This window comes from Lonchura striata, chromosome Z (assembly GCF_050655825.1).
Source record: "Lonchura striata isolate lonStrDom1 chromosome Z, ASM5065582v1, whole genome shotgun sequence".
NCBI lineage: Eukaryota > Metazoa > Chordata > Aves > Passeriformes > Estrildidae > Lonchura > Lonchura striata.
The window spans coordinates 48,406,761-48,434,581 of NC_140740.1; the positions used below are offsets into that span (position 1 = coordinate 48,406,761).

General features: G+C 40.8%; 2 protein-coding genes across 3 annotated transcripts in view; both read right to left on the reverse strand.

Moving 5' to 3' along the window:
- GOLPH3 (golgi phosphoprotein 3) overlaps positions 1-4,263 on the reverse strand; it is a 30,516-nt gene extending 26,253 nt beyond the window's left edge. The window contains exon 1 of the mRNA XM_021554565.3: positions 3,737-4,263. Coding sequence (XP_021410240.1) covers positions 3,737-3,952 — 216 coding nt within the window. The 5' untranslated portion in view covers positions 3,953-4,263. The remainder of the gene's footprint in view (positions 1-3,736) is intronic.
- A 16,787-nt stretch (positions 4,264-21,050) lies between these two features.
- Positions 21,051-27,821, reverse strand: part of MTMR12 (myotubularin related protein 12) — a 33,688-nt gene continuing 26,917 nt past the window's right edge. For both annotated transcript variants that reach the window (XM_021554569.4, XM_085568086.1), the window contains exons 12-16: positions 27,718-27,788; positions 26,578-26,750; positions 25,716-25,883; positions 24,756-24,917; positions 21,051-23,770 (exon numbers count right to left, since the gene is read on the reverse strand). In XM_021554569.4, the coding sequence (XP_021410244.4) occupies positions 23,195-23,770; positions 24,756-24,917; positions 25,716-25,883; positions 26,578-26,750; positions 27,718-27,788 (1,150 nt within the window). In that variant the 3' untranslated portion in view covers positions 21,051-23,194. The remainder of the gene's footprint in view (positions 23,771-24,755; positions 24,918-25,715; positions 25,884-26,577; positions 26,751-27,717; positions 27,789-27,821) is intronic.

Sequence of the window (27,821 nt, forward strand, 5' to 3'; positions counted from 1 at the left end):
AAATTTCAAAAAGGAAGGAAAAAACCCAAACATCCCAAACCCACAACCAAAATAAACCCTTCAAGGATGAAGTTTGGTGGAACAAGTTACATAGCAGAACCACCTCACAACCTCTCCATTTTTATGGGATTGAATTACAAGACACTGGGAGGACCTTTAATGAAACGGCTACCCTGTACTCATCTCTTCGCTATCATTTTTAAATAAGTTCCATTCTAACTGCCAATATTTATCACTCCCTTCTTTTGCTTCAGTAGTTCTACACTGTAACTCCCTTTTGCTGCGGCTTTGACCCATCCTATCACAATACTGGGTTTTTTACCTAATACAGCACTGGTTTACTTCAGTGCATGCTTTTCACTCCTGTAGCGACTGGCTATTGCTCTGCTTTACATGGATGAACCTAGTCTTGTTTTGAGACATGTTTCTGAAGGATTTCCAAATACATGCAGGTACTGTGATGGCCCCCTGAAAAATCTTAGTAATGTATTTTCTTCCAGTTCATTACCTGCTCCTCTAAGTAAACTGCACCTGTCATGTTATGCAAGCATGCACATATTTCAGGTCATATCTCTTATAAGCTATTTTGACTTTAGAATACAAAATAGTTATGTGTACACAGAAAATACAGGTTGAAGAACTGTTGGTGGAAAACAGCAATCAGAACACATACATTATGTACAACTTAATTAGGTCAGACTGGTGGGGGACACAACATTAACAAACAAAAAGGCCATGTCCAAGAAGCATGTATAAATGCAGTTAATTGGGTTCAGACATCAGGAATAGGATTGTGTTTGTTTTACAGCTGCCAGAAATTCCCATCACTGAATCCATACTGCATCAGCAACTAGGCAACAACTCAAAAGTCTTGCTGTGGTTGTTTACAACCATCACACCATCCTGGAAACAAGATTCACAGCAGTATCTAACAATCTTCTGGAAACACAGAACTCATCAACGCATCACTAAATATCTTCCTGAAAAACTGTTTCCTAATAGCAAAGACTCTTTCACGTACAGTTAGAAATTATAAAGGTAGCTCTGTACATGTGAGGTAATTTGTTTCCAATTCATATGAAGTTAAGCCACATCCACCAGTGTTTAAAATTACCTAAAAATCTGAAATCTATGTTATCAATGCATGTATCAGTGAGTGTTCTGAGAAAGCACCTATTTTCAGGGAAACGTATTCTTTGGCCAAAACAGAGTCCTTGTTTTTATATTTTTTATTTATATATTCTTTGGCCAATCCAGTCTACTTCTTGTAATTTTTTTTCTTATGTTAAAGTAAACATTAAATTGTTTTATCCTGTTGGAATAAACAGGAAGGATATTCTCAGCCTTAAATTTACAGATTTTCAATCAAGCTTGTAATCATAAACTTGCCTCTGCCTGTCCCTTAGACTTCATACAGGTTCACAATTACACTTTACAGCCTCTATATTGCTCTGCTTTGCTTGCTCTCTTGAGAAAGTCTCACTCAACTGCTACAGTAAATCAGTTCTACTGGAAGTGAAGACTTTGTAAAAAACATTTCCAGATGTGTAAAGTAAGCTGGTTCTGCTTACTTATCATTAGAACAACAGAGAACAAAAAATATTCCTATTGGAAAATGAGCCTATAGTTTTATTTCCAGTTTTGGAAGGAAAACACATGACAATTTGTTTAAAATATGTACCCTGTACACACGGGCACAAGCAGGCTCAAAACCAAAGTCTAAATCCCAATGCTTCACATGTAACGAAGCTCACAAAGAGGGTATGCTACAGCTCCTGCACTTAAACCCCCTGCCCTAGAGATGACGTTACCATTCTTTTTGTCTGATGTCTCCACAGCAAAATCTCAAGGGACTTAGGGATATCCATGCCACTGTAACCATTCATGCCACTTGTATATTGTTTACACAAAGGAATAATAGATCATCTTCAATGTTTGCCACTGCTGTGCTTAGCATAATGCACACCATTGCAAAGGTAGACGTTTAGACTCAATATTAACTACTGCCTCTTGATACTCCATGAAAACTTGTGCCACATATTTCTCCTGGCAGACACAATGCTCCCTGCCTTGAGATGTTTACAGCATAATGCTCACCAGCAGATTTAGCACATAATCCTGGTCAAAAAACAGGCTGAAAGATCACCGAGTTTATACCAGCGTCATCAAGGTAAGGTATCCTAAGCCAATCCTGCCAGCAATTGGTCCTGCCACTCCTAACTTACTTTCCCTCAACTATTCAGGCATGTAGAAAGATAAATGCTCATATGCATTCAATTCAACAAGCCTTCAATTTCACATGTAGGAGCAGAGATCACTATTTACTGAGGTTATCGGGACGCCATGGCAAGGTCTGCCTGAAATGATGGGACTACAAGATTATGCTCTGAAACACACAGTCTGAGAGAGAAATAACTATGCTATTGTAGCAGGTACAAACACAGATCATAGAGTCACAGAATAAGCTGGGTCGGATGGGATCCACAAGGATCACTGAGTCCAACTCCTGGCCCTGCACAACATCATCCCCAAGAGTTAACACCATGTGCTCAAGAGTACTGTCCAAACGCTGCTTGAACTCAGGCTTGGTGCCGTGATATGTGTAAAAAAGCAAACATTAATCAAGAAAACCACTCTTTATTCACTGTCAATCAGTAAATTTATTGTAGATGCAATGCCCTGTCAAAGTATAACTTATCAGCTTCCCCCCCATATTAGCTTGTCCTCCTGAAGAGGCAGAGTTTCAAGAGACTCCCATTCAAATCAATGAACTGGATCAAATTATTTACTTGTCACACAAATTAAATTAAAAAAAAAAAAAGCAAGCTTACTTGACAAAAAAGAAAAAAAAAGCTGATTGCTTCATCAAATCCATACTGTAACTCATATCTAAAATAAGGGTGTATCACCCTTTAATCATACAGTACCACATCAAATTAAACTGCTTTCCTGATAGAACACTCACTCCACAGTGTGTGTGCTTTCTATACTGACAGCATTTTTCAAACAAAAAAAAATCCAACACACTGGTGGAAGTACACCTTCCTCAATTACTTACTCACAGTATCATGGCAAACTATTAAGCAATGAAATCATTAAAAATACAGAATTATATAATAATGCCATTACTTCATTTTGATATGCTTCTCATTACTCACAGCCCATTTCTGTCATGTAACCCTCCACCTAATTTTAAGATATTTTCCACATACATTACAAAGTCTTAGTAGAAAAGGACTGCTCAACATTCTAGAGCACTCGAGGACCTCATAAGTACCAAAGTTCTGACAAAACCCACAGGAGTAGAGGGATCTCCCACATTAGAAGTATGGATAAATTGAAGGACGACAAATATGCCAGGTTCACCAAGGCCCTCAAGTCTAACGCTGGCCCGACGCCCTGGCCGCTATCTCCAGGTCCCTCCCGGCCCCCTATATTCCCTCTCATGTGTATTCGTACGCCAGCCCCTCTGCGAACTCCACAACCAAAGGGCAGCGCTACAAACTCTGCCGGGCTCCCCCTCCCAAAAACCCGTGCACCTTTTCCCCACCTCCTCCAAAACACCAAGCCTGTTCCAGCCACATCACGTTCCCCATTCCTGTGCCCCCAAGCCCACAGCCACACTCGCTCTTGCAGCGCCCTTGACCCCGTCCCACCGCCAGGCTCCTCTTCCCCACAGCACCTCCCAAAAGCCGGTGTCCCCTCGGCCACCCCAGCCCAGCGCCCCCGGCCGCACCTCACGGTCCTTGAGGCCCAGCAGCAGCACCTCCTCCATCAGGGTGAGCCGCGTTTCCTTGGAATCGCCCTTCTCGTCGTCGCCGGACTCGTCCCGGCGCCCTTCATCCTCGGGGCCGCCGCCGGCGCCCCGCTCCTTATCGGCGGCGGCGGCGCTGCGGGAGGCCTCGGTCCGGCGCTGCACCAGCCCGGAGCTGCGCTGGGTCAGGGAAGTCATGGCGGCGGGGAGGGAGCGGGGCTCGGCGGCGGCGCGGGCAGCGGACGGGCCGGGCTGGGGCCGCTCCGCCCTACGCGCCGCGGCCGCGGGCAGTCATGGAGAGCGGGCCGGGCCCGGGCTGGCGGCGGCAGCGGCGCAATATGGCGGCGCGGGCTGATGTCAGCGGAGGATGTGGCAGCGCCGGGCGGGGCGGCGCCGGAAAAGGACCCGCGGCTGAGGGAGCGCGGCCGTGACCCGGGGCGGGCGCTGCGCTGCCCTCGGGAGCGGGGTGCGCTGCCGCTAGTGCCCGGTTACACAGCCGCGAGTCCGCTTGCTTTCACACAATCATTAACGTCGGGAGAAACCTTCGAGACAATCCAGCACAAGCGTCCTGTGATCCCCGTGACCCCCAAACCACATCCCCGGCGCTGGATCCAGACGGCTCTTGACGCCCAGGGATCGTGCCTCCAGCACGTCCAGCTGTTCAATGACTGAGAGCGATGTCCCGCTGCTGCCGCGGCCCCCCAGCCCTTTCCCCGCACGGAAAGCGCGGCAGGCCGCGGGGATGTGGCGCCGGGCAGCCTGGGCTGGTGGAAGGTGTATGGCCCCAGGAGCAGGCAGTGACCGTGCCCTGGGTGCGACACTCGGGAGGCCACACTTCGAGTGGCCAGTGAGTGGTCCTGGACCCCTCACAAGACACATGAGTTTAGAGGAGGGTCAGGGAGCTGGGGAAGGTATGGAGCACACGGCTGATGAGGAGCAGCTGAGGGAGCTGGGCTGTTTGGAGAAAAGGAGGCTCAAGGGGAGCCTTGTCATTCTTTGCAAACTCACTGAAAGGAGGGTGTAGGTGTGGTTTGGCCTCTTGTCTCGACGGGACAAGAGGATGCAGCCTCAAGCTGTGCCAAAGAAGGTTCAGGATGAATATTAGGAACCATTTCTTCACAGAAGAGGTGATTAGACATAGGACTGTACTGCCCAGTGAGGTGGTGGAGTCACCGTCCCTGGAGGTGTCTAAGGAAAAGCTGTACACCATAAAAATTTAATTTAACACTGGCTGTACACCATAATAATTTAATTTAACACCAGCAGTGCCATGGTCTGGTTGGCACGATGGTGTTCTGTCACAGGCTGGAATCAAAGATCTCAGAGGTCTTTTGCAACCTGGTTGATTCTGTGATTCTATGTCACTGTCCATGGCAGAGGGTTGCAGCAAGATGATCTCTTCAAACCCAGATGTTCTGATTACATGATTCTGTCTATATATACATGTACTTGCCAGGTGAACTCAGGTGAGCTCTCAACAGTTTTCACTTCAGATTTTGGAGATGGAGTCCCTCAGTTCTGCTTAAACAGCACCTTTTCAAACCTTGAGTCCTTTGTATGTGGCACACCAAAAAAACTCAAAAAAAATCCTACCAAAGCTAAATCACATGCAAGTTTAGTTTTCAGTGAAATTTATTGCAGAATAAAGGTGTTCATGCTGTAGGCAAGGATGGCTTTCACTTTTTAGTTCACAGTTAGAATATTGCACTTAACCATATGAAGATATATAAATACAAAGATATGTAAAATAGTTATTTAATATATAAATAAAATATATCAATAAATAGAAGGTTGGTTTTAATGAGTTGTTTGATTGTTACTTTAATTTTTTGTTGTTCATTGATGTTTTTTCTTCCTAACTGGACCCTGTTTACTAAGAGCTCTGAGTTATTCTGGAAGTGACTTTAGCTTTCACTATTTTCCACACCGCCAATTCTTGCATCCCCTCCTATTGTGACTTGGTGACAATTTGGTGCAGCATAAGAATAGCAGATGGACAGTTCTGATCCCAAGAGGATCTGGATCAGTCACGCACAAACCACAAGTGTTTGCTGGTTGTTCCTCTTCTGGTTTTTGAGGCCTGCTGATTATTCACAGTCAACTTACTGTGCAACGTTCTGATTTTTAACTTTCTGGGTGTTTGTTAATTAAAATGTCCTACTGCACCAGCTCAAATGCCAAACAAAGCTGAAGGATATAGCATCACTGTTATTTTTATCAAATTTTAACATATGCTCAAAGAAGAGATACCACAATAGCACTGCAAGCTGTGTTTCCTGGAAATTTAATTTCTGAGTTGTAATTAAAACTCAAACATTTATTCATTTAGTCCTCTTTGAGCAACTTGGATATTTTCCTGAGGATTACAATCCAGATAACAGGCATGTAATTAACCTGGATCATTTCCTTTGCCTTAACATAGTCACTGTATTAACTTTTTTCCTGTTCTTTGGAGTTCACAAGGTTTATTCAGAGCCATATTTAGAGACCAAAAAGAGGTTCCAAAAAGTAATTTTGAAAGCCTCTATGCAAGCTGTCCTGGTTTACTTATACAAGTTACTTAGCTGCAGTGCTGCAGTTTAATTTTTTTTAATGTACAGTTATTGGAAAGAATTTAATCTTTGTCAAGTCTGATAATATTTACCTATTTTCTCAGAATGCAAAGCTATTTGTAGAATACATTTTCTGACAGGAATGTTAACAAATCTTACATTTCACTTTAGTAATATCATTGGTATAATTTGCCTTGTACCTACATTCAATTCACATTCAAGCACGACTTAAATTGTCTCTGATTTCTATCTTAAAGAAATTTTATCATCTCTATTTTTATCAATAGAATGCACTGTTTGGGCTGTTACACTTCTTTTCACTTTCCCACTAGATTACTGTGGCATTTACGTACATTTTCATTTTGTCCTGATTGCATTTTAAAGGTCAACTAATGGAATGTTCATTATCAGCTCATAATTTTTTTTTTGGTCATTTTTATCCTTTTGTGAAGGGCCTCAAAGGACTTATCATTACTTCAGTTTTGTAAAAATCAGTCTTTTAAAAGAGTTGCTTTAATAGTCTTTAAAAAGTTGTTAGTTATATTATTGATTTGCCCTCTTTTCTGTATTTTGTTACAAAAGTGAACACTTACGGGTTAATAATTTTTAGTTGATCAATTTAATTTTTATTATAATGAGGTGTCCAGTGAACTTTCTTATACTTAACGGTCACTTTTTTGACTTAGAAACTCAGGTGTCTGCACAAATTGAATGGTGTCATTTCAAACAAATGTATTTCTTCATTATTAATTTCAGTTCTGACTCATTGCCTGATGAACATAAATGAAGAAATTCAGCATGAATCAAATCAAGAACATATATACTTGAATTTTGAGCCAATTTTTTTTTTTTTTACACCATTGCAACACTTATACACAAAACCAAAATCTGAATTAAAAGGATAGCAAACAGGACATGTTTCAGCACATGATTTTGTTGTTGATTCCTTCTACTCAGCAGAGAGCTGGTGGGCCAGAGAGGAGCACTCTCTGGATACTCACCTAGGAAATCCTTTGTCATGACCTTCTTAACTCTGATTTATTTTACAGTGCCAAGCAGTATTTGAAAAATATTTCTGAGTCTTGCATGGCTTTATCAGGAGTTCAGAAGGCTGTAGGCCCCAGCATTGCAATGTATGGTTGACTTTGATTGTTTGGTTTGGGTTGGCACTGGGTATCTTGCAGGGTACAGACTCCTCTTCCTCCCCCATCCCAGTGCCAGTGGTATCCAGAGAGCTGAGGCCCAAAAACTTCCAAACACTCTGTTAAGAAGTAATAATGCAAAAGCACAGGCTGTGGTCTATAAATAGTTTTGTTCATCTTGAGGTAAATTGACCTTGTAATGCATCCTAGTTTATCCTTTAGCCCATCTCTGGCAGAATGCAGTAGCTAGCATATTTTTAATTGCTGCTAGCCACCTGGGAGGTTAAAATAAAAAGGAAACGAGCAAAGGCATGAATCTGAGAGTACTCGTTGCTATTGCCATGATTTGCTTCTCCATGGGAGCAGGGATTACTTCAGTGATGTCAGCAGGAAAAGTGAGTGGCAAACTGATTGCAAGTGTGTTGGGACAGCCGTTCCCAAAAGAGTAACTTTATTTACTATTTATTTACTTTAATATAGCTCCTATCTGAGGTAGGAGGTCACATTCTTGTAATTACAAACAAATGTTTCACAACTTAAATGTCAGGAGCATGACACAGAGCTGGTTGAAGTGAGAAACTGAAGACACCTCAGCTTAGCAGATGGGCCAGGCTCTGCAGCTTCAGACACAAAGGGTGAATCCTACTGCTCCTGTCACAGTATTATCACAATACACAGGTGGGCAGATTTTCTCCTGAAGAACAGTTAGATTAATAGGTTGTGCATGTTTGGAAGTTGACAGCAAGAAAACAGGAGTTGTTTTCCAGAAAAAGGCTGCTGGCTCTGTTATGGCTCCACCATCCAGCAGTTTCACCAGTCAAGCTTGTTTACATTCCTGCCTGTATCTTCCATTCCCTCCCAGTGAAAACTTGACACTCCCACTTAGGCCAGCAAAAGGATGTGTCAGGTGGATTCCATGGCTTGAGTCCATGTGAGGATCTGACTTAAAAACAACAGCCAAGAAAAAGGCCATATTCCCCTGATCTATTCACAGGACAGTCTATAGATAGGCTGATCATTGCTGAAGGAGCACTGTGCTGGAGTACAAAGTGTGGAAACTCAAGGACCAGGACCAAATGGTGACAGGAATTCCTTAAGGCCAAAAAGTCTTCAATACCATGCTGATGACAGATATGCTGCTTGAGTGCTAGACTAGACATTGATGCCAGCAAACTGGAAACAAACTGTTGTGAGATTTGTTCTAACCAATATTATCCGTGTGATCTCCAAGAGCAGGGTTTTCACTGCCGAGAAGAATCAAGATGCTGAAAGGTACAGAGTGATGAAAGGAGAAGATCAGAGATATGAGGCAAGACAGGTGAGCAGGCTTGTCTGTGATACTGTGTGTGGGAAGAAACCACAGTCAATGATCAACTGACTGTAGAAGTTGTGTCTGGTACACAGAGATCATGTAATAGTGCCTCTTTCAGTTTCAGCTGCACCTGCTTTACTTATGCTGTTGTTTTGGTTACTAAATAAATCCTTCAGTAGCCAGGGTGGACCAGCTGGATTTTTCTACTTGGTTTTAGGAATGGGCTTTCCAGCACTAACAGCAAATTAGTCCAAGTAAAAAAACATTTACTGATGACTCTAGCTGCACAACAAACTCTAATTTGGCTTTAAATGCCCAACAGTTTGGATGTTGTTTAAATTGTCAATTTATAAAGTCAAAATTTGCCAATGTAGCTTTTCCAATACCCATTTTTTAAAGCTTCTCCCTTAGGATGATTCAAGGACAATATTCTATGCTTCTAAAAATTTTGTGTGTTTAATTACTACTTTCAGTAGCATGAATTCCAGTATTGAACACTGAGCTCATATAAAATCAGATGCAGCCACTTAGTAATAAAATTTGTCTTCAAAAGACTTTAAGTTAAAAACCAGCACATGTTGCTTTTAAGTTTTGCATCTACAAATACAATAACTTGTGGATTTTTAGAAAAAGACTGACTGCCATTTTAGGAAGACAAAAGGCAGACATGAGAAAATGCTGGGCACATTTGCTTGTTTAAAAACCTTTTTTTTTTATTTTAAGTATTTCTAGATTCTCTCATTTTCTTATCTCCAGGAGAGTTCAAATGATTGCTAGTTCCTGAAATCTTTGTATTGTAATAGCACCTTCCTCCTTGTATCTGAGTGAAATTCTCAGCAGCAAGGATCTGTACTGGTTATTTTAATATTACAATTACAGTACTGAAATCGTAAGGACAAAGTTATTAGTCAGAGTGCTGTTTGTAATTGAGATGTCTTTTCATTTCTACACAGGGGTCCTGTTCAACCAGCATTCCTAGGAAAAATGTGCAGTTTTCTTGACAGATGTTCATTGTGCAAAATGAACCCTATGAAACCTTTACCAAAAGTGTCTTTGGTGCTTTAGCGAAATATAAAATATTTAATGCAGTGAATTTCTTACAAGTTCAGCTTTGAAAAATCTGTACTTCATGTCCTAATGTAACAAATGCTTTACTATCTGCTCCTTGTAATGCAGAAAAATACTCATCAACTGATTAAAAAATACATGAAGCCAGATGGCGCAAAGAAAGTGTTTCCACAGAGTTGTAATTTACAAGATAAATAGTAATTAGAGCAGCATTCATGTTGTCTAAATAGATAGTACTTGTATGCATTTGGAGTGTGTGTAGAATAAATGTCAAATACTCTTGGTAGGTTTTTACCCTCTTGTTACGATCAAAGACCCATGCAGAGAGCATCAAATAATGAATGGTAATTTTAGAACTGTAAATATGAGGCAAATAGAGCCATGGGGTCAGTGAGGGAGAAAAGTACAGATTCCAGGCACTAATAGTCACAGTAACTCAGAAAATATGTGAGAGCAGCTGGGAAATAGAGGAAAAATCTAGAAGCATTTGGTAGCAGCCATCTCTGAGCCTCCATAAAAATCGTTGTGAGAGAGATAAAGCTGCATTTCCAAGTTACCTTGCTCCTGAGAAAGCAGCCAAGTACATCACACTCTCTATGGTGCTCCTGGCAGAGGTGGCACACCCTGCTTGTGTGGGGTGGTTTGTACTCCTGATGGCAGACAGGAGGTTGTGATCACAGAGAATGCCAGAAGGTTTTTGACTCTGGCACAGATATCAGTACCTTCTGTAGTACCTTCTACCCAGGGAGCAAAAAACACTGATAAACATTTGTAGATTAAATACACTGACATCTCTGGAAGAATGTCTAATTAGTTTGCTGAAGTTATGTTGGAAAAAATGGAAGAATAAAATCCAAGTCAAGTCCTGGGGAGCACTCTGTCTCTCTCTCTTGCTGTGAAGTGTCTCGCATGTTTGACTATGACAATAGGAGAAAAATCCAGAAGATGTTTTTTGGAGGGGATGTACTTTCCCTTGGCTGGGGAAGTTCAGAAGTGAGACTCAGCATCAGAGCACTCCACAGCACTGTCACCTTTCTGTGTTGGCCTGAAATCCAGGTGCCTCTGCTGACTGCACGGTAGAGAGCTTCAGAGTATTGTCCTGTGAACTGATCCCCAAAGGACTAATACAATTCAAACATAGATTGGTATTTTGGAGGGGTTAATTCTGCACTGGATCATATCTGTGAAAAAACATCTTCTGTATTGAAAAATGGTATTATTGCTGTATCGTTGTATGGGATGTCTTTTAAAACAATTTCACTGGCAAGCACTTTACCGTCTATGCAAATTTACAAATCTGCTGCAAAAGAGCTGCTATTCAAACAGAAATCTTTTCATAGGGGATCTGCAAGGAAATTTTTAAGTGAATTTACACTGCAGACCATATTTCTAATTAAAATTGGCATGATAATTTGAATGGTTGGGACAAAGGCTGTTTAGAACATTAACTACATAATAGAGATTGATGAGCATTTTAGCATTGTTTCTAAGGTTAGCCAGTTATTAAAAATGTATTGCTGTCCAGTTGAATAAGTACATTTTCATAAGTCCTGATTTCATTTAAGAGTTCATTAATGAGCTACAAATGTGTAAGAACTCCTGCTATGTACTAATATAGCACCAAACATAAGGCTACATGTACAGACCTAAGTAAAGATCATATTATCACAGAATATTCTGTGTTGGAAGGGACCCACAGGGACCATCAAGTGAATGGCCCATATGGAGATGAAACCCACAACCTTGGCATTATTAGCACCATGCTTTAACCAACTGAGCTCATCTCAGGATTGAGAAGTGCAATATTTAACTATGAGACACAGAGTGAGGTGATTCTAGATTGTCTTCTGTTTTTAAAAATTAGTATTTGTAGCTATCACAGTGAATTCAAAGAGAACAGAAACATGACTAGTAGTCAGGGACTGTCAGAAAACTCAGAAAAGAAAATATAGTTTTACCATCAGCCTTGTACCTCCATCGAATACTCATTTTTCTGCCTGTTAGTGTATTTTTTTCTCTACCTGAAAGCTAGATTGGGGAAGAAGATAGGGAACTGGAAACTTCACTGTTGAAGGCAAAGAGACAAACACCAGACAAACAAACAAAACAAGATCAGTAATACACAGCAGAGCTGGTAAGGACCCTTTTTCTAGAGATGGTGGTATGGGGAAGGAGGACTCCCTGTCCAGAAGCCTCTCTGGCTGCAGTGAACTGGCAGCTTAGTGCTTTTCCCTGCATGCCCAAACATGCAGCAGCAGTGAGCCTGACCAAAACAGTGTTGAAAAACTTGGCAAGAGAATGGTTCCCCAAAACTCTTTTCTGTATCTGGGAGGAAAAGGAAAGGAAGTGTGAAAAAGTGCTTGCATCCCTTGTTCAGTATGGTGCACTGGTGTCTCGCTGAGGGCCACTTACTTCTGGATTGTATTTATTTTTTCGTAAAGGTACTAAGTTCTTACAGATGTTACATTGATCTGTCCAGGAGAAGATTTCCTTTCCTGTTGAACCCACACACATTAAAAACTCCAAGCCAGAGCAATGGTATCTGTCTGCCTCAGAGCCTCAGGCTCAGAGCAGCAGCAGCGTGTGGCAGGTGACCCTCAGATCACTTTCCTGTGCAGTTTCAGAGCTGGCTACACAACACAGCCTCCCAGAAATCCGCCTCTCACAGCTCCTGGGGGCAGTGGGATGCTCACAGCAATAAGCTATATCGGTGAAGCCAGGATTAGACCTTCAGGGCTCAAATGATTTCCCCAGGGAGGAGAGATGGAAAAGGATTGCAGCTAAATTATTGCTGGTTGCAAATTAAGATGGAAGTTGGAAACAAAATCTTAATGGAGAATCTCAGCCAATAACTGGCAATAAAAATACATCCAGCTGCCTAAAAAGGTGGCCTTGATGTGGTGCAGGAACCTCCAAACAACAGGAATGCATCTGTGAGGGAGGCCCGTGGCTGCAGCAGAAGAATGAGAGGAGCTGTACGGTGTTTAAGTGTTTTCACCTGCATAGACAGTAAATCAAGATCTCTGCCTGGTTTACAAGGCATCTTTGGAAGAAAAAAATGTATATATATATATATATATATCTTTCTGCTCTTGCTGAGGTACAACAAATGACGTCTGAGCTTTCCATATTTAGCACAGAATATGTCACACTGATGAGTCAGCCATCTGCATCAAGGTGTCCTACTTTGGTATGTATGGCCTTTTCTCACTAAATATTTTCTGTAGTATTTGCTTAGGTACCAGCTTAATTCTCTTTGCTAAGGAATAAAAAAGTGGTTTTAATCAACACCTACTTACTACACAGTTAAGCCCTTCAGAAAGAAAATTTTAGAAAACCACAACCTAAGTAACAAATGCAAAAACAGAACAAATGTATGAGCAGAAGACACAAGCTTTTACTGGCCTTAATGGTCAAAACACACCTGAAACTCAGCAAGGTGATCTCCCACGGCTCAGAGCAGGAGAGCAGGACCAGACACTTTGCTTTGCACCAAAGCAAAGAAAGCACTCCTTATCCTGGAAGCATGGTCCCACTCTGAAACACAGCTCTGCAAAAAAAACCCAAAACCAAACAATCCCAAACCCAAAATTAGGACTTTCCCTCTTCTTCAAATCAAATGTGTTCTGTTTCCGTCTGTGCAAACTCAGCCTGGAACTGGAGAACCAACTTGGCCCGTCACCATCAGTCATAAACATCCTGCAGCCATAACCAAAGCATTATTTACATCTGCATGACCCCAAGGTTATAAGTTGGCCTCCAATATGAATGTCATGTTTGGATATGTTTTTGTTCATCATTATTAACACAAGACTAATACAAAGTGTTAAGTGTTTCTGACATCCTGTTTTATGACAGGAGCTATTTCTGATGCTTTGCAAGGCCATGTTGCTCTTAGCTATACTACTGCATTGTAAGTAAAATGTAAGTAAATAATTTTTATGAAGATGTCTGTAGCAGGGACTTCATTTTGCTATTAACAAGAGGAAATATAGTATAGAATATGAAGGACCAAGACTGTTTAAAGAAGGTGACATTTTTACCACTTTCCTTTGGCATGTTTGTTTTGGAAAGATGATGTTGCACAGAAACTTGAAAATACATAGATAAAACTATTTCAAAGTAGACTTTTTACTATGGCTTTTTAGCACAGCTGATAAAATTTTTAAAAATCAAAATTCCTAATTCTTCTTCATCTGCCAATTTCCCCTCTGTGGGAAGACTGGGCAGTTGGCCAGCTCAGTGTCCAGTAGGTTACTCCAGTTAGGAATAAAAGCTTCTTTGATGCAGTTTGATTTATTAAAAAAAAAAAAGTAAGAAGCCTTGCTGCTTTGAGCACAGGATAAATCAAACAGCTTCTTTAACACAGCTGTTTGAGCCAGGACCTGACCCAAGCAAAATTTTGCATGGCTTCTCCTCTGCCAGTTTGCCACAGAGCAGTCCTTCACTTCATACTCCTCACTCCCATCAAATACTTCTCAAAACTCTGATGGAATTGGCCCACAAAGTGGCCACCGAGTAGTGGCACAGCTCCTCCCTGCCCCATGTGAGACAGGCTGCTTAGACTGCCATAGCTCATCAGTGAGGATTTGGTGGTGGCCACACTGAGGTAACTCAGTTATTAATGCAACATGTACTTTCTCCTAGCAGGCCCAGGGAGACATTGAGGAGGCTTGGGAGATCTGAGTCAGTGGGTGGGTCTCACTAAACAGGATCATCCTGCAAGTGTGGCCGCCTGGGTGGCCCCTACTGGCAGACCAACAGCTAAATTAATTGAACAAAGGCTAATTGAGACACATGAAATACATTGTCAACACCATTTAAACTCAGCTGTTGGAATCCGAAATGCAGGGAATTCTCAGAACTTTAGGCCTGTAAGCTAAGGCTTAGAATTAAACAAAGGGCTTGGTCTGAGACCTTGGAAAATACTTCCAAGCTTCTAGATACTAGAAGCAAGAATGTGGATTTATAGTTTGAAACAGAGACATGTTGAATTAAGAAGAGGAAGGTTTAGAGTTTTGGAGTTTTGGATATAGAAAAGTTAAAAGCAGTTACAAAGGTAAGCAAGAAGTTTAGAATGCAGTACTGTAGGTTTGTGTATCATAGCATGATTGACTAAGAAAGCTTACATTGTAACATGAGTCCATAAGATGAAATATTTAAATATTGGATCAAAAACATAAATATCCTTATTAACAGTGTTTTGTTGGTCAATAAATCCTTAAAAGGTTTTACAGCTAAGGGTCTTGTGACCTTCTGAACCATGCAGTAAGAATGTGAGCTAAGCTCACCCTTCCTGTCTATGTAGAAGATTAAAAAAAAAAAAAATCACATAATCTAAAAACTCAGAAATCTCTAACTCATTCAAAATTCCTTCAAAAATCTCCATACTCAGCCATACCTAAAGGGACTAAAAATCCTGCTATAAAGGTTTTCAAAAACCTTTCACACAGTCAAAGAGATGCTGTTAAAGTGTGCACTTGAGTTAAGGGTTTGTGGTGGGTTGGCCTTGGCTGGACAGCAGGTGCCTGCCAAGGCCACTCTGTCACTGCCCTCCTCCACAGGGCATGGGCAGAACATGAAATGAAAGACTCATGGGTTGGGATAAGGACAGGGAGAGGTCACTCACCAGTTACCACCACAGACTTGACTCACAGATGTTAATTTAACTTACTGACAATTAAATCACAGTTGATTAATGACAAGTAAGAATGAATCTTTAAAAGGCTTCACCTGTGGCAGGGCATGCCCCCCTCTGGGAAAAGACCAGGCTCAGCTTCATTCATGTTTTCTCTACCTCCACTCCCCCAGTGACACAAGGGGACAGGGAATTGAGGATGAAATGAGTTCATCACATACTGTCCCTGCTGCTCCTTCATCATGGGGAGAACTCCTCTCACTCTTGCACTGCTCCAGTGTGAGGTTCCTTCCAGTGAGACAGTCCTCCATGGACTTCTCCAAGGTGAGTCCTTCCCAGAGGCTGCAGTTCTTCATGGAATGTTCCAGCATGGGTCCCCTCCACAGGGTGCAGTCCCTCAGGCACAGGCTGCTCCACTGTGGACTGCTTGTGGGGTCACAGGTCCTGCCAAAGAACCTGCTCCAGCACGGGCTTCCCATGGGGTCACAGCCCTCTAAGGCACATCCACCTGCTCTGGTGCGGGCTCCTCCAGGGGCTGCAGGTGGATCTCTGCTCCCCTCTGTGCTCCAGGAGCACAGCCAGCCAGCGTGTCTTTTCCTTCACCTGTCCATAGGAAGAGTTATTTCTTCTTTACTTTCTTCAGATCAGGTGTATTAAAGAATTTCTTTTCAGTCCTATGATTAAATTTGCCTTTTTTCAACTCTAGTTTGGCAGACACATGTGTTATTTTACTGACTAAATGAAACTTTTCAAAAGAAATTTCTTGGCAGGGAACAGCCATTTACAATGCCCCCCTAACAATGCAAAAATGTCAATCAACTTTTCCCTCCATGTATTTCAGCTGGTGAGACATTTGCCTTCTGAGGCTGGAGCTGGAAGGCAGCAAGCTGTGTATTAATAACTGAGAGGGAAAACATTCAAGGAGCAGAAGGATGTCCATCAGCCTGGATGGAATATTAATGTCAGCAACCAGCACAAGGAGAGCTATTACTACTTTAATAAGACTCAAAGATTATAAAAAAAGTTTATGTTCAGTCATTTCCTGCTGCCTAAATAATTCTAGGTAATGGTATTTCAGCTGCTTCTAGCATTCGTTATTGCCTGCAGAAATTCGGACGTTTGCCATATTCATGCAGCCTCTACTTAATTCCAAGCCATTGAGTAAAGGTTTTCCTATTACTGTATTTCTTTTCACTAACTTGCCCTTTTTATCATAATTTCTGCCAGATAATTATTCAGCTGAAATCTGAATCATAAAAAGGACCATTGCTTTCAGAACAACATTAGGCAGATAAATTTTCATGGAAAATTAGAGAAAGTACAAGGTTCTACACCTGAGAGAGATAATGGGCAGATTATAGACAGATCACCTGCATTAAAACTAAATGCAAATGAGAAGTAAGTAAGTAAATTATGCTGAAGGCGCATGGGGGAGTAACCAATCAGCTCACCTATGTGTGGCTGAAGCTTTGAAGAAAACAGCAGGAACGCACCAGGAATCCAAAACTGCTTTTCAAGCAATGGCTAGTTTTAGATCACAAGTCAGAACATGACATATGCTTTTCAGCAGCTGCCCTCAATCACTGCTTGCTCACAACCCAGGCAGCAAAATGGTATTTAAGACTCTGCCAGCCCAGCCAAAGCACAACCTAAGGAATTACTGAAGAGCATTAGAACATGTTTGATGGCCATAAACGGAGTTCACTGGTTTGCTCACCTTGCTTACCTTCCTGCTGTGGCAAATCCAGGTCCAATCTAATGCAGCTGTACTTTAAATCATCCTGTAAATCTTCTACAGGCAACCTCAAAACACAGCTGTTTTGGATTGTGTTTCTTTCTTCCCTGTCTTTTTGTTTTCTCCCAGACGTTTTAAATAGTTGGAGTTGGCCATGTGTACTATTTACAGCATTTCAGCTCGCTGCACATGAGAGGTGGTTCCCGGGATTTTTCTCTGCTTCAGCAGCCCAGCAGCTGGAGAGTGACTTTTCCTGCATGTATGGTTCCACCTTTCACCTCTGCTCCAACTGGGGGCTGCCAAGCGAGAGGGGCATCCTCAAACAATCTGCTCCTCTTGTTTCCCCCTGCATCCCCACGGGGTGATTTGGATCAACGAGCTGATCTGATGGAAAGCCAATCCACAAAAGGAAAATACTGATTTCCATAAAATCAGCTGGCAAGCAGCAGCGGTGTGAGGGCACTGCTGGGCAGTGATTAGCAGGACTCCCTCTGGCAGCTCCCTGCATTTGCTGCAGATTGGGTGTAACCCAATCCCAAACCTGCTGGGAGAACAGACCATCATTGTGTTGACACTTGTACCGGCACCATCTCAACAAAGTGCTGAATGTACAGATGTGCTGCACTAGAAAACAAATTTTGGGATTATCACCCTGCTTTTTCTTTGATTCAATTTTTATTTGTGAAAAAGTGCTGTGCAGGAGGACTTTACTCACTCTAAATAAAGAGATATAACACCACCACCACCACCACCATAACTTCCTGAATAACCATGCTCCTTATTTTCAGGGAAGTAAGAGACCTTGTACTTTGAGACCTTGTGCTTAAGTCATCTGTAGTTCCTCTCCTCTGGCTTTCAAATATTCCCACCACCTCTTGCAAAAGGAAAAAACTAAGTGCAGCTGTCAGGTATAAAACTAGTATTTCCCAAAGTTAAATGAACAACCCTCAGAAAAGGAAGAAATATTTTCTAATGGTGAATCCACAGTGTAAAGTCTGGGATGGTAAACTGGAAAATACAGGAAGTGGCTTGTAGGAAACTAACTGGGTTCATGTGTATAGTGAACTCAAGAAGGGTGGTGAGGAACATTCTGTTTTGATTTATGAACTGGGATCAGAGTGAGAGTGGAAATATATTCTTGCATCACCAAAACATAAAGCAATGAGCACTTACACCCTCTACATAAAATTAGTATAGCATGTCTGTCATCACATTCATGCATAAACATACTTCCAATTAATGTCTCTAAAACAAAAGGAAATTAGTCCCGCTGATTGCAAAGTGAGCCCACAGAGTCTTGACTTTTAAATGTCTTAAGAAGACTTGAAGGTTTACACTCTATTAGCAAAACCATACATTATTTATAGTAGTGTTAGGTGTTCTTAAGTGGAAATTTTCTTCAGATAGCAGTAACAATAACATTTGTAAGTTTCAGAACTTATAGAAGTATCAATTGGTTTCCAGGAAGTTCAATGGTTCCATAGGCTGAATATTGGCTTCTACAGTATAACAAAAATTTTATTTCAGGACCCAGAAGCAGACAAAATGCAAGATTTTAGAAAAAGTTGCTTTAGGAGAAAACTGGGATAGTTGACTGTAAATGAGCAGATTTTCCAATTTGAGAGAAGCATTGCTTTTAACCTAACTTCAGATTTGGATCAGCCTGAGCTGCAGGTACAGTTATCTGTTGCATTCTCCTATCCTGATTTCCTTACTAATGACACCAGGCATCTAATCAATATTCTGTCCATCCACCTGCTTTGAAAACCAGTAAATAATTTTGATGGTATTTCACAAAAAAATTATTTCAGAAGTTGCTAGATTCCAACAGGCAATCTGGAGGCTATGTGGCCAGGCCGTGTCAAGCCATGAGCATTACTTGGCTCCCCAGGAAGAGTCACAGCGTTTGAGTTGTCCAGCAAGTCAGCAGCAGTGACAAACCTATAATCTGCTGGAACAGCACATGACTTAGGAACAGGGAGGAGATGGATGGAGACCAAAGATGTTTTGCAAGGGCAGGAAATGTCAGAAGAAAGGACAAAATTGAGTGGTCTGGCCAGACAAGCCAAGGTCACAGGAAATTAGTCTTCCTAGATCTGCTGTTCACAAAGTAAATTTACAAATGCATTTCCTAGGCATGTCTTATTTACCTGCTTTAAACATCGAGGCATAACATTAAGGTAAGTGCCTATTTCATTTTATGGAGTTGCTACATGAAAAAGAGGGAAAACAAATGCTTGCTGAAAGCAGAATAACATGCTGCCATTGGACGCCAGCATTTACTGTTCTACAGGGCTCCACAGCAGCCAAACCACAGCAGCACTGAGCATCCACTGCCCATCCAAACACTTGTCAAGACAATAGCAGTCCTCTATTACATCTGCTTAGCCTCCACAGCACTTTTAAAGCTGTGACCCAAGTCAAACTTGCCACCCAAGCACAGGGAGTCCTCTGGGGCTCAGAAATGTGTGTAGATGTCCACGCATGTTCTTCTAACACAGGCTGAAGAACCCCATTGCTGCTGCCTTGGTACCCAACATGGTGGTGCCCTCCCCAATAACTGTCTTTCCAGCTCAAGTATCAGCTTTCCTTATTTTCTGTGTTCACTCCTCTCCAAGTTAACTCTGTTATCTCACCAAGTTCTGCCATCCTGCAAATACTGGCAAAAAGCATTTGTCACATTGACTTTATTACAAACCAAGAAAAAGGAAGCAAGACCCTAAGAAGGGTTTTGCCCCTTCCACTCCTTGCACCTCCCTAATTCACCTTGGAAGAGTATGTATAGTTTTGTACAGAATGCTTTTTTCAGACTCAGCTAAGTTTACTACTCGTATCTTCTTCCTGTCCCAGAAACTGAAGTCCTTCACACAATTTCTAAAAATTTATGCAAAATCTAGCTCTTTGTGAATGAGCACCCAGCCATAAATACTGCATGAGGTCTCCAGGTAGTTTAGAATGAAGGTCACCTCTGCTGTGACAAAACTAATCCATTGTAAGAAATCATCAGCAGAAAGTATTCACCTGCCTCTGGAAGAAGTTATGTTTCTGTGTTTCAAGCACAGATGGAAAAAGCTTCAGATGGAGCAAAAGATCAGGAGGGCAAGCTGGCTGTAAACACCTTAATGAAGTAAATGTTTGCATTCCTTTATGCTGCACATCAATAGCTGAACCTTTTCAATAACGAATACAGTCTTAAATCAAAGCCAAGTGGTCAAAGTACAATTGCTGGTCTTTAGCAGGTGTGGGTGAGGCAGGGGCACACCTTGTGGTACATGACCCACAGCTATTGCTGTGTGGGGCTTAAAGAACAAAGCCGGCAAGGCCCTCTAATGTTCATGGGTTTTTAATGTGTGATTAGTACTAATGAGGCCTTTGACCAGGGACTAGCAATTTGTAGTGTCTTGAAAAAAGTGAAATTTTAATATTGGTACTCCACAGCTTATTGTGACCACCTCAGTCCATCTCCAACACTCATCTGGTTTAAGAGACACACCCCTGTGGCAATTTCAAGAAGTTGCTTAGTGTAACAATGCAAGAACAAATTTCACTCTGGACATGGGGGAAGTATATTACTAAGGCAGGAACAAACACTCTTTAATACCCCTCCAATACAGACACTCAGCACTCGATCACCTTTAACTTCCCACAGCATCCTACTTCACTGCACTGACCTGTCCCTCCCTCATGCATTGGTGGCATCAGAAGTGCAGCCAGATCAAAACAGGACAATAACAGTCTGTAAATTCAGGATGTAACCTGAAAAGCCTTGACACTGCAGATTGTCAAGTCTGCTGTGATTTAGTGTATCACTTGCAAAGTGGACCTTAAATATACATTCTTATTTCAGGATTAATAGTTCAAAGTGTATTTTATTGACAATCTTCAAACAGCCTGTTGGAGAGAAGTAACAGTATTTAACAAAAAGAAGGAAAAAAGAAGATAGAAACCTGTAAAACTGCTAGCTTGCATTCAGTGTTAAAACTTGGAGGTATAAACAAAAGCCTGGAGTAAAAATATGAAGTATATTTCCAATCTTTCAGTGCAGAAAACCAGCAACAATGGTATTTACTCTACATTAGAAGTGTTCCCATGTTCAATTCCAGATATATACTTCTCTTCTATATATATTTCTGATAACTTATGTACAAATAAGATGTACAACATCTGTTCTTTAATACAAATATGTAATCTTCATGACTGAAACATTACAACAGTTTGATCAAAAGTATAGAAAAATCATTTTAATTTTTTTTTATGGCAGCATTTAAAAAACTCCACCCTTGAACCCAAATGACCTTAGAAGGACAAGTATTTCTTCACTGTAATAATACACTGCTCATTGAACATGCAAAGTATTATTGCATACATGAGTCACATGAATTACAACTAAGTCTGAAGGAAATGTGCTGTACAGCCCATTTTAGCAAGTGCTAGCTGTAAATATCACAGAAAAAAGCATAAGTACTACTGTATTTTTAAATAAAACAAACTCAAGTATTGTCTTTGCACTAAGACTGTAAGGCAATTAAGAGCTGGTAAGCTTCAGTTTGGCATAGCTGCATCAAGCTCTCCCCTTTCCCAGTAATGAGAATTTATTTTTAGAGGGCTGCTGATGAATTGTTGCTCTATATTAATACAACTCAGTATGAATTGATAAGTCAGTAACAAAAGTTTAATATCCCCAGTTTCACCGAGCTGATCAAATTTAAGCAACAGTTTATCCACCAGCTAAGTTTTCCAGCATGGACTTCTAAATTGTTATGAGAACAGAGAAAATATTCAATGCGTAACCTCTCAGTGTAACTCATTTTACGACTTGAATCCATTCTTGGGGTATTACAGAATTTAAGGGTTAAAAACAGATCTGACCACCAAATAATATTCTGCTTTACAAAGGATAATTATTTGCAGTAAAAATTTATATAAACATACACACAGTAGATCCAAGTCAACAGGCATTTCTTTATGGCTTCTTTCACTGAGGTACTGTTGTAACATCCAGCAACAGGACATGAGTGTTCTATAAACGCCACATTCATAAGCTGTACTACCAACTCATGAAACGTGGTAACAGACTGAAAATCCTGCTTTGCTGCAGGACTACAGGAAAAGAGTCTTCCCTGCTATGTGGAGAGTCTCAGTGCAAGCTACAGAAAGCCTTAAAGGCAACTGGCATCAATGGGGGAAAGTTCCGATGGAATTCTCCCTCTACTTAAAATGAGAAAAAATACTCATGGCAAATTGAAATCTCATTCATTAAAATTAAGAGCAAACATAAAATCCAAGGCAGCAAGGGCATGTAGCACAGCAGCCATACATTAAGACTTGAAATGTGTCATTAAGCTCTTGCATTTGACCCTTGAGCTAAGTGCATGCACAGGCTCAGAGCAGCAAGCCTGTGACCATGACACCACACAGACCAACACTGACAAAGGGGAAGGGGCAAGCACATGACTTCTGTTGATCCAACAGCAGACAGAAAACCCCTGGTGACCATGAGAGTGTTCCTCAGCTGTCAAAAGCTGATTTGTGAGTGCACAGTTAGTTGCATCTTTCACTGTTTACATGTGGGGGGAATTTGCAAATCACAGTACTCCAGTCCCAATACTCTTAGTGTAAGGGGAAAGATGTTCTATTAAGCATAACTGCATATTGTTGCCATATGCATTTATCATTCCACCTTCACAGCAGAAAGTATTCTTTTGCTGTTTTTTTTAAAAAGAGTGGCCATATTGTTACTACAGCCAAGATTCCCATTTTTATTACACTTATGCTAAAAATATGGTTCCGCAATAAATATTGCTAGAGTGAAATGGAAGTTCAAAACATGCTCAGTTCATTACAGCAAATAGCTCTTTCCAATCAAGGATTTTTAACCCCACAAATCCATTAAACAGTTTGCGGATGCTCAAGTTCCTTATATGAAGATACAGCACAACATTTAAAACTCAGTGCTTAGCCACATACAATTCAAACTGTAATCTATACGTACGTTATAACATATCCCCACTTAGATCAACAAATTCATCATCCCTCTTGACCAAGTCATCTTCATCTTCCAAGTCTTTCCAGGTGCTAGTGGGTAAAGCTGGTTTGACCGACTGTCTCTGCAGTAAGGCAAATGGAAACAAGGATGACAAACGAGCAGAATTTCTTAGCATAGGAGCAGAATGTACGTCTCCAGAAACAGCCTGACTGTGCTCTTCATCCATTTTCACCTGCAGGCTTTGCACTTCCTCCATCAAATCCAAAATCTTGGCAGCTGTAGCTATTGTTCCACCACCATGAAGCTGGGCCTCAGGAATCCATCGCAGGTAACGCTGTGCCCAAACTTTGATTTCAGGGCCATCGATGCGTGGCAACAGAAGACCGTGGTAGTCGACAGGTTTGCTATGCCAGCTATCATAAAACTCCCTTAAGCTATTTGGGGGCTCGTCTGAAGAATTTATGAACTTGCCAATTCTCTTACCCAGAATGTTTTTAATTAAATGATCTGTTTCCTCCCTGAAAAATCCTCTCTTTGTGGAAGGCTTTGCTGGTGTCAGTGGCAAAGAAAGTTGCCGTTGATGCTTTAAGAGGAAAAAAAAGGGAAAACAAGCAGATAAATATTAATAGAATGGAACTTCAGATAGCAGTTTTAAGAGGAAAAAAAAACAAAGTTGTATTCAGAAACCTCTTGAAAGCAATAGTCACTTGACCTATACAGAAAAGCAGTGGCTGTGTTTAAATTATTTTTCAATACATCAAGTACTTTACAGAGCATACTGAGTGTTGCCAGTTTCCTTCCCTGCTAACTAAAAGTAACACTGATAAAGCAATTTTATTTGAAAAAGCCAAACCCTTTGCTTACATTTAAGTATTGCCAGTGTCCATGTTTAGTTTAAGCTAGTTAGAAATCAGAGAGCAGTTTATTTATAGGTTTTCATCCAGTGGGCCCTCACTGCATCTCGCATAAATGCTGTAGATCATACTGGCAGTGGTCTCACATGAGAAAGCTTTATTCAGGACACAATTTAACTAATGTACTGCAATTGAAAGAGGCTACTCAAAAAAGTTTTCCCTGAGTTTGCGCTATGCACTAGATATGGGGTGTTCCATCCATAATCCTCCATACTCCTGACAATTTTTTTGCTGTTGTTGGTCCCCCTCCCACTCTACGTGCACACACATACACTCCAGTTAGACAAAATCAGGGAGGCAATTACAAACCTATGTATTTCAGACAGGTACTATATGGAACAACTAAATGAACTCCCTTCAAACACATCATTGCAACTCACCTGAATATTAAATCTCATGAGCTACCAACACACTTGCATAGAAATATGAAGAAAAAGAATCCCTAAATTCATTGCTATGAACTATAAAAGAGTTATTTACAATTGAGGTGCATGGAAACTGGGTTCATAAGATCCAGGTGGGTCTGAGGTATACATGTATTTTGTAAATTAAAAAAAGTCTGAATCAAATACTTTCACTGTGAGTACATTTGAAATAAGAGATGTGCAAAATATTTCTAGAATTTAAAAAACAGTTTAGCAGCACATATTTTACTTTGAACCGTGCAGTCTTCCGTTGACTTCTATCTGGTTTTGGTTTCTCTGCATAAAGAGGGTTGTTCAGAAAAGCCAGGGCCTTGGGGTCAAACTGCACAGACCAGTCCCACACAGTAAGGAATCTGAAAGGACCACTTTGTGTCTTGAGGCTTTCCCCACTCTGCCAAAACAAACAGGTCACATTTAATACTGCTAGAAGAGAATTCTGACCAAGTCAAGGTGAAATAAAGAAACTGGCTTTTCAGACAAAAGGCCACAGAGTTGCAAAAACACTCTTTGCTTTCTATGTGTTCAACAACAATGCATTAGACCTTCACAGATGAAAATAAAGTTAAATAGGCTCAGAAAAAAAAACATTTTGAAACTTGGACAAGAGACAGACACTTGGGTTCTTCAAACACAGGGGGCATGTTAGGATTCCAAACACCAGAAGTTGTAACTGCAGTCATTCAGTACTACTGGTCTAGATTTTATGATCAACCATTTGTATGAAAGACAGTAATCTTCACTTTTTCCTTTGGTCTCAGCCTTGCAGAGGATACTCACATTGCTCCCAGCTTCTTAGGCTAGAGAAAAGCATGAACCAAACATAAATCAACATTCAGGAGATGTTAATTTTGGTATACAACAGAATATTCTATACAAGAATTTCACAGATAACTTATTCTGCTAGACAGCCGAATATTCCTTGTAGGTTAAGGAATTCCAATTTCACTGAAGGGCATTAAACATGAAACTGCAGCTACATATTACAGGTAATGTATTCCTTCTGTCATCATAAACTTCTAAGTCCTGAACTTGCTTCCATATAGGCAAAATTACACTTGTTCACCCTTCAAGGCAGTTCAATGAGTAAGGAAAAAGGTGCTGTTGGGAATTAGATGTTTTTGAGTGTTCCTTGTTTATTGGTCAAACTCATTCTCCAACACACTGCATCCACAAAATACCAAACCCTTACCTTATTAGTGTCTCTTTGATGTTGAGAGTTGAAGAAGAAAGTGCTAAAAATAGGCACGTAGAGGCTGTCTGACAAGACAGTTAAGTAAGTCTCTGAGAACTCAAATGCTGGAGGATACTGTTGTACCAGCTGCCAAACACAATTTAGCAGGAGCAGAAAAACAGGAGCCTAAGTACACAAAATATTTCATAAGTTAAAAAAAAAAGTTAAAATTGTTCCACCATGCAAACTATTTATTTTATAGTATTTAGTGTCTCCAAATACAAATCTTAAGGCAACAATCCTGATGAACTACAGAACTGCTGCATGTACATTTGACTGAAATTTGAAGTAGTATTATCTGAGCTATCCATGGCCAACTATTGACAGAAGAGATGAGCACTTTCTACTATGCATTTGAAAGTTGCCACTATGAAGCCTTTCAAAGTTGGCAAAGCAAATCTAGTTTATAGCAATTCTCGATCAGAATTAGTCAGTTTACGCCTATTACTTCCATTCAAATAGCAATCTGATCTAGTCCCAAAGCAAGACAGTAAAACATTAATCTCCAGCTGTGACAGGAACAGGCAACTAACTTGAGTTATTTCTTTGGATGCTACTACCATTATCACAGTTTTCAAGGACACAGGATACATGACTTTCAAAAGACTCCAAGACTGGGAAATTCTACATCTGTTCTCTTTAATAATAAAGCCATTGCTGACTTCTAAGCAGCAAAACAGTGATACTGTACAAACATCAACCCATAAAGCAAAACACAAAAGATCCTCAGAGTAACTGGAACTTCTGGACTAACGGGTAAATCCCTCCTCATGCTGAGTAAGCTTATAAATAGTAAGGAAAGAAATTTTAAAAATCATACCTCCTCTTTCTCACTTTTGTGTAAGTGGTTACAGCGATCCAAAAAGCCATGTCCCCCAATCACCCACTCCTTCTGAATAAGGCTCTGAAACCCTGACTTTGTTCTGCTGTATGAATCCATCATCACTTGCACCAGACTGGAGATTACACAGCACAGATCAGTAGCACTCTCTTCTACAACGGAGAACAGAAACCACATTCTACACCGAGCCATTTCCTCAAACATTATGTAAGAAAGCAAAGCATTGTCATGTTCACACACACAAAATCGTATTTGAGGATCAGAGCAGCACAGATTTTTGCAAGTCAGAGAGAAATTAATCCACGATTCCAAATTTAAGGTCACTTATACATTTATCGTAGGAAAGCACTTTGACAAGAAAACCTGCAAGCCCCAACCCTTATTACTTGTAACTTGCCTGTGCCCTTCTGTCTCCCACAAGCACACACTGCCCCACATAGCCATTTGTCCTTACTCTTCCTGTCCTCCACACCTCTTTTCACAAGGTGTGTAATTGCCTCCTCATGCAACATACCAAAAGGTGCCTACAGAAAAAAACCTCTTGCCTGTGCTAGGTTTCTCAAATGGCAATATGTGTGAAAAACTCAACTAAATTACCAACCCAGTAGTCACTTAATGGTTAACTTTAGGCTTGGTTTTACATGTGATTACTCGGTCCACAAAAATAAACTGTTCAACACGTTTACAGTAAGCATATTATTCCATGTGTTTTTAATAGAGTCTGCAGAATATCCAACATGTACCTAAAAAATATAAAGGTTATTTTTCAAAGTTTTCATATAACTGGTGTAGATATGGTTCCCCTGCTGCTTAAAGTACAGCACAGGGCCTAGGAGACCTTAGATAAAATAAACTGGAAAACAGGAATGTTACCTCTTCTTTATGCAAGACTCTCCTGCCAATTTATCAGCTGCTTATTCATTCATATTGTGGAACTGTGCTTACCATATTTTCTTTAACTACAGGAAGCATTTCCAGAAGTGTGGGAGATTTAGGTGTCTTACTTGAATGCTGTAAGAATTTTAGCAAGTCTCTACCATAATTATAAATTTACAGCTTAAGCTACTTCAAAATGAATTTAACAAATTAATATATAGGACTATGTCATTAAATTCTTACCTATCAGGAGAACATTTGTATGCTGTATTTCCAGACACTCAGCAACTTCTATGGCTTTCTTCAAGACTCTCCTGTTTTGGTACAGGAAAAGTTGAGTGAAGTTT